The sequence below is a fragment of the Monoraphidium neglectum genome (genome assembly GCF_000611645.1).
Source record: "Monoraphidium neglectum strain SAG 48.87 unplaced genomic scaffold scaffold01647, whole genome shotgun sequence".
In the NCBI taxonomy this organism is placed as follows: domain Eukaryota; kingdom Viridiplantae; phylum Chlorophyta; class Chlorophyceae; order Sphaeropleales; family Selenastraceae; genus Monoraphidium; species Monoraphidium neglectum.
Genome location: NW_014011981.1, coordinates 1 through 11,734, shown reverse-complemented (window position 1 = coordinate 11,734; position 11,734 = coordinate 1). Strand labels below are relative to the sequence as shown.

Sequence of the window (11,734 nt, the reverse complement as noted above, 5' to 3'; positions counted from 1 at the left end):
ACGACGCGCTGGCCGCCACCGCCAGCCAGGACCGCACCATCAAGCTGTGGACCCTGCCGACGCTTGTCGCGGGCTTGACGCTGCGCGGCCACAAGCGCGGCGTGTGGGCCGTGGCGTTCAGCCCAGTAGACCAGGTGCGGGGGGCCGCGGGCACAGGGGGGTGCAGCTGGGGTTCCCTGTGGTGGTGATTTCCCTGTGGTTCCCTTCCCTGTGGTCCCTTGGTTTCGCAAGACGGGATGCATGGTGGTTGTGTTTGAGGGCGAGGCGCTAATGAGAGCGAGGCCCGCTTTGTGGAAATTCGGCGCCCAAGGGGCATGGGCCGGTGCTCTGCGGATGGCTGAACGGTCCATCGCATGGCACCTTGCGCCCAGCGTCGACCTGGCACCTCCCTTTCATTCCCTGCCCCGCCTGCTCTCTCCCAAACAACCTGGCAGGTGCTGCTGAGCGCCAGCGGCGACAAGACCCTCAAGCTCTGGAGCCTCAAGGACGGCGCGTGCCTGCGCACCTTTGAGGGCCACGGCGCCGGCGTGCTGCGCTGCCGCTTCGCGACGGCCGGCCTGCAGGCGCTCTCGACCGGTGCGCGGGCCCCGAGGTTGCCCACGCGCGCACGCTCCGCACTCACACTGGCGGCGAGGACTGCTTGCTGCTGCACAGACACTTTGCCCAGCTGCCGGGCACTCCGCGTTTGGTGTCTGCACACTGACACCGCACTCGCGGACACAACATTCTGCCAGCACAGTCCAGCCCAGAGCGCACGCGGCGGCGCACCCATCCCCATGGGCCCATAAAATTTGCGGCTGGCCAGCACTCTGGCCCCGGCCAGCAGCCCAGCCACCAGCGCTCTCTCACCCCCCTCTCTCAAACGTCAACGCTCTTCCTGTCACCAAGGTGCCGACGGCCTGCTGAAACTGTGGTCGCTGCGCACTGGAGAGTGCGCCAATACGTTTGACGGCCACGACGACAGGGCCTGGGCGCTGGCGGCGGGTGGCAAGCACGAGGCGCTGCTCGCCACTGGCGGCGCGGATGCGCGCGTGGTGATCTGGTGAGTCCTTTGACCACGGTCAACGGGATGCCAGCGACAGATCCCTCCGCATTATAAAGCTGGCTGCTGAGCAGGGCGCCTCGCTGCTGGGCAGGAGTGTGCGTTAAGCAACCTGTCTGACGACCGCAGCGTACAACCCCCTGTGCTGACTTGCCACGCCATGCCTGCTGCGCCCGACCCGCTTCTCCACTCCCCGCCCTCCAGGGAGGACAGCACCGCGGCGGACGCGGCGGCGGCCGCCGGCGAGCAGGAGCAGCTGGCGCAGCGCGAGCAAGACCTGGAGAACGCACTCATGGTGGGGCTCGGCTGGGCTCCCCTCCCCCCGCCCGTCGTGCCGCTCTGCATTGCGTCATCTCATACATCGCAGCAGCACCGACGCTCCCCGCGGCCGCCGACTGAAGCCTGGCCTTCCAGCGGAGGCCTGTCGCGGCTGCAGCTTCAAGGCATGCGCGCTTTGCCGCCCCCAGCTCAGAACCCCTTGAAACCCGACAGCCCCCTGCAGCGGCCTGAAACCCACCAACGCCCGCCCCGTCATCCCTCGGCCCCTCAGGACAAGGATTACGCCGAGGCGGCCCGCCTGGCGTTCGAGCTGCGCCACCCCGGCCGCCTGCTGGGCGTGCTGCGCGCGCTGGGCGCGGCCGGCGCGGGGCCGGCGGCGCAGCAGATCGTGCGGCACATGCGGCCAGAGGACCTGAAGACGGCCCTCGAATACTGCAGGCGAGCGCCTTGCATGGGCCTTACTTGCAGCCGCACGCCGCAGGCACAGGGACTTGGCGCCATGCTCGCGGCAACACGCAAAAGCGACGGCCGCAGCAGGCAGCATGGCAAAAGCGCGGTTCCAAGCGCCCAAGCCGCACCTCAGAGGAGCAGCCCCAGCCTGCCCGACAGCGGGCCCGCTGAATTCGATACGCAAAGCCCTGTCAAACCCACACTCGTCCTAAACCGCTGCGCGGGCCTCCTCCGCGCCCCGCAGGGAGTGGAACACCAACGCGCGCAACTGCCACGTGGCCCAGGCCATGCTGCGCGCGCTGCTGTCGTCGCGCGCCCCGCAGGAGCTGCTCGCGGTGCCGGGTGAGGCCCGGCGGCCGCCGAGCGCGGGGCTACAGCGCTCATTGACGCTTGGCACTAATGCTTTCGCGCCAAGCCTCGGCGCCAGGCGCTTGCCCCCCCAACGACAGATGGATGGGACGTTCATGGTTGCCGCGTCTGCCGGCCTTTTCCTGTTGGTGGGGTTGACACGCGGTCCGACCCTCACGGCTGCAAGGCAGCACAGTCCCTACTCAGCAAGTAGACCCGTGAAGTGTCTCACAAATTCGCTCCATCCTCTCAAAACCCTTGATGCCGTTGGGCACCCCAGGGGCTCGCGAGCTATTTGACGGCCTCCTGGCCTACAGCGAGCGCCACGCGGCGCGCATGGACCGCCTGCTGCGCGCCTCGTACCTGCTCGATTACACCCTGGCAGCCTCTGGCGTGCTGCTGCCCGGGGAGGGCGACGCGGACGGTGGTGGAGGCAAGGCGGGCGGCGACGAGGCGGGCCGCGGCGGCGACGGCGGTGGGAGCGACGACGAGGACGGAGGGGGGGAGCTGGCGGCGTTCGGCGGGGCGGCGGCGCGGCAGGTGGGGACGCAGGGCTTGCTGCTCGTGCTGCATGGCGGGTACGGTGTCGTTTATGGTGTTCAATCACTTGGACGACATCGGATTGGCTTTGACACCAATTGCATGTGAAGTGTGACCCCAATTTTCAGGAGCGCCATTGATCTTCTCTGCTCTGCCCCTCTTGTCCCCTGAATCAGCCCAATGGAGACCCGTCGCGTGGCGCAGCCGGCCGCAGCGGCGACGACTTGTCGGACGACTTTGCTGGTTGGGCCAACGGCAACGGCAACGGCGCCAGCGGCAGCGGCAGCGAAGAGGGCGACAGCAGCGGCGAAGACGATGATGCCGGCGGCTCGCAGGGCGCGGGCGCTGAGAGCAGCAGCGAAGAAGAGGAAGAGGAGGAGGGACAGGGGGCCTCTGACGATGGTGGTGAGCTGGCTGAGGCTGGCCACAGCAGCGGCGGCGGCAGCAGCAGCAGCGGCGACCAGGAAGAGGAGGGTGAAGAGGACGGGGAGGAAGGCGAGGAGACGGCGGCTGCGGCGGGGTCCAGCGACGGGGACGAGCCGGAGGGTGGACTTGAGGAGAGCAGTGGAGACGGAGGTGAGGAGGATGATGAGCAAGGGGCCGAGGACGGCGAAGGAGAATATGAGGAAACGGCGGAGAAGCAGCAGGAGCAGCGGCCGTCGCGAAAGGGGCGTCACTCGCCGGCGCTGCAGCAGCGTGGCCGGCGGAAGCAGCAGCTCGAGGCGCCCTCGCGGGCGGCCGCCGGGAAGCGGCGGGGGGCCGCGGCGTCGGCCGCCGCGGCCCCGGCGAAGCGGGCGCGGGCGGCGCCCGCCGCGGCGGAGGCGGCGCTAGCAGCGGCGCGGGGCCGGCGTGGCGCAGGTGCAGCGGCAGGGAAGGCGGCTGCGGCGGCGAGTAGCCCTGCAAAAGCTGCGCGGCGGAAGCAGCAGCAGCAGCAGGAGGAGGAGGCCCGGCAGCAGAAGCGGCCGTCGCCGGGCGGCAGTCTGAAGGGCCGTCTCAGGTCCCGGCGTGCATGACTTGGCGCTTTCTGGCAGAGCAGTGGCTTTTGTTATCTGACCCTGTTTTCCCAGGAGGCTGTGCATGGTGAGCAGTGCCTCCAGCAACTCTGTAATTGCACGCGGATTGCCTCCATGATAAACCACCAGGGCACCCCCATCTCGCGTAAGGGTGCCTTATTCACGAGGAGGGGTCCATGTAGTCATTGATGCAGCCCTGCAGTATTGAATGGTAGCTTTGTGCATGCTTGACTGCTCCTCCAGCTGCACACTTGTGACGACTTCCCATGCCCGTTCCCGTCATCGGTTGACCACGGTGTGACGTTGGGCAGCTACTAGCAGCGGGGCTGGAACCTCACATGGCACTCGAGGGCCTATAGCGCCTGTCGGCATGTTTTTCATGGGTACAAATCAAGCTTACACGCCGTCCAACTCGTACTATTACAGCTAGCCACGTGTCCGCCCTCACTTTTTCGTGATCTTGCGCCCTGTGTAAGGCCTCTGCTCGTGCTAAGGAGGGCTCATTGGCAACCACAGTCATGGCACCCGTCAAGATAGTCATTTTGGGCGCCTCCTATGGTTCCTTGCTCGCGACAAAACTTCTCATGGCCGGGCATGGTGTCACGTTGGTCTGCACGGCCCCCACAGCGGAGCTTATAAACAGTGAGGGTACCGTCGTGCGGTTCCCTGTCCGTGGCCGCGCCGACCTGGTGGATATCCCGTCGCGCGGCCTGCCGGGGACGCTGCATGCATCGACGCCGGAGGGGGTGAATCCTGCAGACTTCGACCTCGCCGTCCTGGGAATGCAAGAGTCGCAGTACGGCGAGGACGGCGTCAAGCAGCTGATGGCCAGGATCGGCGCGTCGGGCGTCCCCTGCCTAGCAATCATGAACATGCCGCCGCTCGCGTACCTGCGTCGCATCCCGGGCCTCGACGCCGACGCACTCAAGGGCTGCTACACCGACTCCTCAGTCTGGGACGCCTTTGACCCGGTCAACGTGACACTGGCTAGCCCCGACCCCCAGGCCTTCCGGCCCCCAGATCAGGGCAAGAACGTGCTGCAGGTCGGGCTGCCGACAAACTTCAAGGCGGCGCGCTTCGCCGGCGACGCGCCGACGGCGCTGCTGCGGCGGCTCGAGGCCGAGATCGAGGCGGCGCGGTTTGAGGTCGGCGGCGAGCCCCTCGAGATTCCCACGAAGCTCAAGGTGTTTGACTCGCTGTTTGTGCCGCTGGCCAAGTGGCCGATGCTGCTGACGGGCAACTACCGGTGCGTCACGGCCGACGGCATGGTCCCCATAGTGGAGGCCGTGCACGGCGACGCGGCGCTGTCGCGCTCCATCTACGAGTGGGTGGTGGACGTCTGCGTGAAGCTTGGCGCCGACCGGGCCGACCTGGTGCCCTTTGAGAAGTATGCGGCGGCCGCCGAGGGCCTGAAGAAGCCGTCGTCCGCCGCGCGGTCCGCGTTTGGCGGCGCGGTCAGCATAGAGCGCGTGGACAAGCTCGTGGCGGCGATCGCGGGGCAGCTGGGGCTGGAGAACGCGCACGTGGCGGAGGTGGTGCGGCTGGTGGACGCGCGGCTGGCCGGCAACCGGGCGGCAGCGGCGGCGGCGGCGGCGGTCAAGGAGGCGCCGGTCGCAGCGTCGTGAGCAGGCATAAGCGTGCATGTGCGTGTAGGCGCACAACCCGTGCGGGTGTTGATGCCAGGCCGCCATATTCGGCCGCACGCTTGGGCGGCTTGAGCAGAGCTGCGCCGGCTTTCTCACCTCAATACGAGGCATTCATCTGCGGCCTGCCCCGCACATTTTCATCCTTAACAGCGGTCGGCTGACGCCCCCCGTACGCATTCTCACACGTCTTTTGACACAACGCAATGTGACCTTTGAATTGCAAAAGAGGTATTTATGCCTGCTGATGTTGCGGTTGCCGCCTGGCATACGTGCCTCTGGGCTGTAGTCGCAGTCAGTTTGTAGCATGGCCGCAGCATCCTGAGGCATTCTGCCGCATGTTTTCTGTTTCTGTATGGCAATTTTCCTTGGCATGTGAGATGGACATGTTTGTGTTACTGTACTTGTGCGCCGCTGCGTGAGTGCCTGATGCCCCAGCGGCTGAAGGCGGTGCAGCGCTATTGTACTGAACCTACAACTTACCCCAGCCGTGGCTGCGTCGGGACCAGCTGACACAGTTTCAGAGATGAGTCGATTGGGAGCATTCTACCAGCCGTGCGCGATACAACCGCGTGCTCAAATGCCATCCAACAGCAGTACCAGTGTCACTGCACCTGTTTGTGTCACTGCGGTGACCGTGAATTGCCGATGAATTGCCAACATCCGCACAAGCACAGGGCGCTTACAAAGTGATGTAAGAATTGTATGACGATTTCAAGGTGGCAGTCCTATTCAGCAGGTTTACCGAGCAGCCAGAGCAGAGGTACTGTTCCGAATCGTTCAGGAGGGCGTGTGCTGCACAGAGCGCGTGGGAAGTAGCTTACAAGCCATGAAGCTAGCTCATATCACATCGCTGATACTCCTAGGTAGGTATCCCGTCCACCGCGGGTGGCAGTGCTCGCAGTGGCCATTCCAGCGAGACCGAAATGGGGCCGTAAGCAGGGACACACATGCACATGTACATGACACATAAAAATAAGTTCATTTCCACCCCGATACCCGTGCAGCAGCAGTCACTTCGGCGGTCGTGCTTGCGGAGCCTGGTGCCGCTCAGAAGTGCGATGCTGCAGGCATCGCGACCGCCGCGCTGGCGCCAGAGGGCGGCCTGCCCACTGACTGGATCGGCAAGCTGTCACCGTACATGCTCTACTTTCAGGTGCGGGCCAAGGCGCGAGGGTTTCTCAGCCCCAGTGCGGAGGCCTGCTGCTCCTGCTCAAGTCGGCGAGGCGCCCAGGATTGCAGCCGGGGTCACACAGCAAGCTACGCCGTTGCCCATCACGCAAACACCACCCATGACCGCAGGCCATTGCCGATTTTAGCTATCAGAAGGACATTGGCACCCGCATATCACGCAAGTCCCCGGGTCCCTGCCTTGAGGTGGGGCCCAGAGGCGCGCCAAACCGCAGTCGGACGGCGGCCATCCATCGCGCGCCTGGGCAAGCCGCCCGCGTGCTGTACAACCTGGGCAGAGGTGAAGTGCGCAGCCCTGGACGACTGAAATCAATGCTGCTCCACCTCTCACGCGCACTTCCTCCTGACGTGTCGTGCTGCAGGCCTGGGGCATCAAGGAGTGGCAGCGCTTTGACACCGAGGTGTGGCTTTCGGTACTTACCCAGGATACGCTTGATTCGGGGCCGCGCTTGGCTTGATGCAGTGTGGGCGACCTCTGGAGAAACCTCAATTGCCTCGGCACGCCGAAACGTGTTCATCGCGCGCACTGCCACTAGTCGCCTGCTTGCACACGCCCGGCAGAACCCCCTGGGAGCTGGCCTCAGCTTCCTGCTGATGAGGACGGACAATGACATCATCTTGTCGATCAGGTCGGGACCCCGCACCTGATTGCATGAGACAGGAGGTCAAAATAAAAACTATAATGAAGTTTGAGCGCAAGGCGCCATTGGGGGCTAGGAGGCGCTCCTGTGATTACACAGTCGACGCCTTGTCGCTGGTGCTGTGTGGAGCGGCTGCACTAGGACCCTCGCCCCACCATGTCAACCAGCCACACGCCTTCTCCCCCTTCGCGACCTCAACCTTCAGGGGCATGGTCTCGCGGCGTGACGTCATCGGCCAGGACGCCCTCACAAATGCCACCTATGACCCCGAGGCGTTTGGCCCTGAGGCCGTCAAGTTTGCTGCGGGGAAGGAGCGCACACTGCCCAATGGCAAGCCCAACCCCGATGTGAGGCCCGCGGGAAGGGGCCAAAGCCATTGGATTTAAGGAGAGAGGCGATGGTGTTGGTCTCTTTGGGATGGCGGGTGGGCCAATGTTGTTGCACAAACGTCGGCGACTGGCTTGGGCGCTGCCGTTCTGGCTTCTAACCTTTTGCTGGCGCACCATTGCAACCGCCCCTGGCTCAGGCCTTTTGGACGCTGGAGGGCTACACGATCAGCTTCAACAGCGTGCGGGCCAAGGCAGGCAAGGTGCTGGAGGCGTGGAGGGCCAAGGTGCGATGGGACTGGCGCGGGCGTGCGCTGGGGGAATGCTTGTGGCGTCAAGCTGCAGAGCCATCAACGGCCTGGCAGGCTAGACTAGAGTTCAACTTGAATCACCAGCAGCAGACCAGTTTGTGCTGTGTGGGTATAACTCAGCGCTGGTTGCTCCGCGCTTGAAGGACCTGGAACAGCACTGCATCACGCAACGAAACGGCGAGGATTGCGGGATCCCTGCCCCTCCCTGTGAGAATCGCGCATCTGCAGTTGCGTGCACATCACGCTCGCCCACCCAGCCCTTGATTGTCATTCATCACCTCTTGCCCTCCGCCACGCCGCACCGCCGCCCCGCGTGCAGATGAATCCCAAGGCCAAGCTCTGGTTTGTCGGCCACAGCGACGGGTCCCAGCTGGCCCAGCTGGGCGCCCTCAAGTACGCCCTGACGATCGGCGTCAACGCCATTGGTGGCGTTGTGCTCTTTGGTCCGTCCAGGGTCGGCTCGCGCGGCTTTGCTACCTTCTACAACACGCAGCTGGGTGAGCGCCGGCCCCCGGTGCTGCAGGCCAGTCCCATGGCGGATCACCAGTCAGGCACCGCTGGTGCAGCGCTGGGCCTGCACTGGTTGAGTATGCTGTAGCCACAATCTGATTGCTGGGGCAGGCAATCCACCAGGGCTGCGGACAATCGCAACAAGAGTTAAGGGCACATCTTGAGACTTGTGCGCTTCAATGCCTGTGGCTTCCTGATGGCAACCCGCCCTGCGTTTGACGCAGGCAACAAGACTGTGTACTACAGCTACGGCCGTGACCCCGCCCTTGCGTACTCGTACCCCATCTCCGATGTGCGTGCAGCAGCTGTGGGGCTCGGATAGGGGGGTGGCTCATTGTTGGGTCCTGCATTCATGTTCAATGGGAGCGCCTGGGAGGGAAGGCGCCGGCATGAGCTCAAGTGGCGTTAACTCGTTTCCAAGAAGTTCACAACTTCTCCATTCACCTCCAGACTGTTGGCTCTGCAGCGCCTCAAACACTGCAAATCTGCCCGCCGCCACAATCGCAAGCCCTCACAGTGCCAAAACCCACCGCACTGCCGCAGGGGCTGATGATGCCCGGCATAGGCATCCGCGCCTGCCCTGTTTACGGCCAGGCCGTAGAGCAGCTGGTGCCCATGGCCCTGGGGGAGGACAAGATGGCGGTCTGCAGCGAGCTGCCGCTGGTCAACACGCCCCTGAGCCGCCTGTGGCTGCCAGACTGGGTGAGGCGCGGCCGGCGTCCTTGCTGGGGCTCGGGGGGGCGCCCGGTCTCTGGGGGTGGCACTGGCCCTCGGCCTGCTGGCCTGGGGCCAGGAATGTCTGCGCCCACGCAGGCGCCTGGGGTGAGGGGAGATTCAAGCTTTCTGACATTACTGTTTGTGCACTCCAGGTGTGAGAAGCGTCACAGCCACAGGCGGGCGACCTGGTACAATTCCAAGCCTTTGGCTTGAAAACATGCTCAACGGTGTCAACCGCACGTGCAGGTGTTTGGCACCAGCGACCCGGCGTTCAACCAGCTCATCTCTTGGGAGTACCTGGCGCACCACATTCCTGGTGGGCACAGGGCTCAGCAGGGGCACCGCACCTGGATTGAGGCTGCGGTTGGAAGGCAGGCTCAGCATCCCGCAGGGTGGCGCGCATCAGCGGAAGCCGTCCTTGTGAAGTTGTGCGATTACACCTGCGCCTTTGGGCCCCGCCCCTTCATGCCAGTTGCGATGGAGGCCGCGGCTCGCACGCACAACCCCCCTTCCGCAATCAACCCACATCGACCCTCTCTCGCCATCGCCCCAAATCAACAACCTCCGCCTGTCGCAGCAATTTCATACGACGGCCTTGTGCGCATGCTCAACGCTGGGCTCGGCACCGGCAAGCCCGACGCGTGCACCCTGGCCGCGCTGTCCCTAGACAAGTGCGTCCTGTCCCACGTCTGCTCCCTCGCGCTGCGGCCTGCGGGGGCGGCAGGCTGCAGGGGCTGTGCCACCGACGACACGTGCAAGCAGAGCTGGGGCATGCCGAACGGCCGCTGCGACAGGAGCCTGCCGGAGCTCTCCGGTTGGATGTGCTACAACGGTGCGTGCCGATGGGGCTGCGCGCTGCAGGAGCGGGCTGCCGGGTTGCTCGAGGCAGCCTGAGAAGCTCTCGCTCTCGCTGTCGCCAAGCGCTCATGGGCCCAACAGTTGGTACGCCTGCTCCTGCCTGCGCCTACGCGCTCGTGCACACCAAAGGGGATGACGTGTGCCGGGTCTCTTACTGACAACCGCCACGCCGATTATGTGACCATTTGGCTTCCACAACCACGATAATCACTCCCCTCCTCTCCCCCCGTCGGCCAAATGCACCGTCAGGCAAGCTGCCAGGCACGCTGTTGAACCTTTTTTACGGCAGCAACGGCGCCCCCATCGACCCGGACGCAACGTACGAGCTGGAGATCAACAACCCATTCGACCGCTCCAACCGCCGCGGGAGCATCGCGACCTTCAAAATTCCGATCGGCCACAGGAAGTGACCTGCGGCAAACCATGAGTTGGGGGCACAGCAACGTTGCTGCGCGCGCTGCGCTCGGGCATGCCGTTGGCGTGGGTACTGTCTGCAACCATTCCTTCAAGATTCGCGCCTCTGAGCCCGTTTTTGACCCCCTGGCGCACTGCCGCCCACTCTAAAATCCCCACGACATCAGTGAACTTGCACTTGGCTGAGCCACGCGCTCGTGCCGTGCGATTAGTTGCCCTGCACCTGATGTGCTCCCCTCCCTGCAAAGATTCAAGCCAAATCAACGTGATGCTGCCTACTTTGAAGTGAGAAGCAAATTTACACAATCCGACTTGTGCCTTCATGGCCGGAACACTCGTGCGAGGCACCGCGCTGTGCGCAGCCTGAACACACGTCACCTCTTACCACGATGCTCTGCAGCGCTCAGCCCCTGGAGGGCCTGTTCGACGCCGTGTAAAAGCAGCCGTCACACAGACTGAAAAGCCCCATGACGCTTCACAGCCACGTGCAGCAGCAAGCAACCCTCCTCAGCACTCGGCCAGGGTGGTCTGGGTGCTACTCCCCGATCCGGCCGACACATCGAGTGTCGAGGCAAAGCAACAGGTGCTACCAGTGCCTTGCTAGTGCACCCCCTGCACCATTGGGTTGCCCGACTGGAACCAGCGCTGCACAAAGGCTATGGGCTTCTCCAAGGCCGGCAGGGCGTTGCGCAGGGGAGCGGACAGCTGGCCAATTGCCTGCCACACCGCGCGGTGGTAGGGGCCAGACTCCGGGTTCCAGTAGCGCGAGCGCAGCTGCTGCCACTGTAGGGACGGAGACGGGGGGCGGGGCGGTCAGGGGGTGGCCCAAGTTCGTGTAGCGTGGGCGCCGCGCGAGGCGACGCGGTTCGGGCCTGCGTGATCTGCGTGCAGCACGCACCAGATCGTTGGGAGCGGCTCACGGGGCCCCCTTTGGGCTGCTGTGTTGGGCCCCCTCGCTCCCCAAGCCCCGCAAGCACTTCCTCCGTGCTGCCCTCCAGCCACAGCCACGCCCCGTCCCGGCGACCCCTGCCCCCAGCGCCGCGCGCCATCCGCACCACAAAGTACGTCAGCACAAAGCTCCTGTTGGAGGTTAGCAGCATGGCGACCATGTAGAACCCGAGCGTCACCTCCAGCTGCGCTACGAGGCTCAGCGCGCGCTGGCGGTTGGCGGTCAAGTACCTGTGCAGCCGCGCGCCGTGGGACACCCACAGGGGGTGGCCCGCGTGGCGCGCCGCCGCGTGGGCGGTGGCGGAGTAGAGCGCGAGGACGACGTAGGGCGGCAGCACCGCGGAGACGCTGGGGCCGGTGAGGAAGAGCAGGGCCGTCATTGCGTAAGAGAAGGAGGAGGAGGGCAGCGCCCGCACGGCCCACTGCTGGAGGCCGGCCAGGTTGAGGGGCGGGGAGCCGAACTGGCGGGAGAGCTGCGGGGGTGGTGGGGGTTGTGGGGGAAC

The 11,734-nt window shown here is 64.9% G+C and overlaps 3 protein-coding genes across 3 annotated transcripts in view; 2 read left to right on the top strand and 1 right to left on the bottom strand.

Moving 5' to 3' along the window:
• The window catches only part of MNEG_8585 (hypothetical protein), a gene marked incomplete at both ends in the record, with an annotated part of 6,035 nt that extends 738 nt beyond the window's left edge, over positions 1 to 5,297 (top strand). The window contains 9 exons of the mRNA XM_014042944.1: positions 30 to 134; positions 435 to 576; positions 889 to 1,042; positions 1,247 to 1,337; positions 1,593 to 1,709; positions 2,020 to 2,113; positions 2,400 to 2,659; positions 2,836 to 3,517; positions 4,300 to 5,297. Of these exons, the coding sequence (XP_013898398.1) occupies positions 30 to 134; positions 435 to 576; positions 889 to 1,042; positions 1,247 to 1,337; positions 1,593 to 1,709; positions 2,020 to 2,113; positions 2,400 to 2,659; positions 2,836 to 3,517; positions 4,300 to 5,297 (2,643 nt within the window). The remainder of the gene's footprint in view (positions 1 to 29; positions 135 to 434; positions 577 to 888; positions 1,043 to 1,246; positions 1,338 to 1,592; positions 1,710 to 2,019; positions 2,114 to 2,399; positions 2,660 to 2,835; positions 3,518 to 4,299) is intronic.
• Positions 5,298 to 6,144: 847 nt separating this feature from the next.
• MNEG_8584 (hypothetical protein) lies at positions 6,145 to 10,279 on the top strand (the record flags this gene model as incomplete). Its single annotated transcript, XM_014042943.1, has 14 exons — positions 6,145 to 6,181; positions 6,323 to 6,471; positions 6,618 to 6,692; positions 6,869 to 6,907; positions 7,068 to 7,135; positions 7,353 to 7,494; positions 7,674 to 7,760; positions 8,104 to 8,281; positions 8,519 to 8,586; positions 8,838 to 8,996; positions 9,258 to 9,327; positions 9,589 to 9,682; positions 9,806 to 9,843; positions 10,119 to 10,279. 14 exons carry the CDS (start codon positions 6,145 to 6,147, stop codon positions 10,277 to 10,279), a joined length of 1,365 nt encoding a protein of 454 aa, XP_013898397.1.
• Positions 10,280 to 10,883: 604 nt separating this feature from the next.
• Positions 10,884 to 11,611, bottom strand: MNEG_8583 (hypothetical protein; the record flags this gene model as incomplete). Its single annotated transcript, XM_014042942.1, has 2 exons — positions 10,884 to 11,066; positions 11,339 to 11,611. 2 exons carry the CDS (start codon positions 11,609 to 11,611, stop codon positions 10,884 to 10,886), a joined length of 456 nt encoding a protein of 151 aa, XP_013898396.1.
• Positions 11,612 to 11,734: the final 123 nt, after the last annotated feature.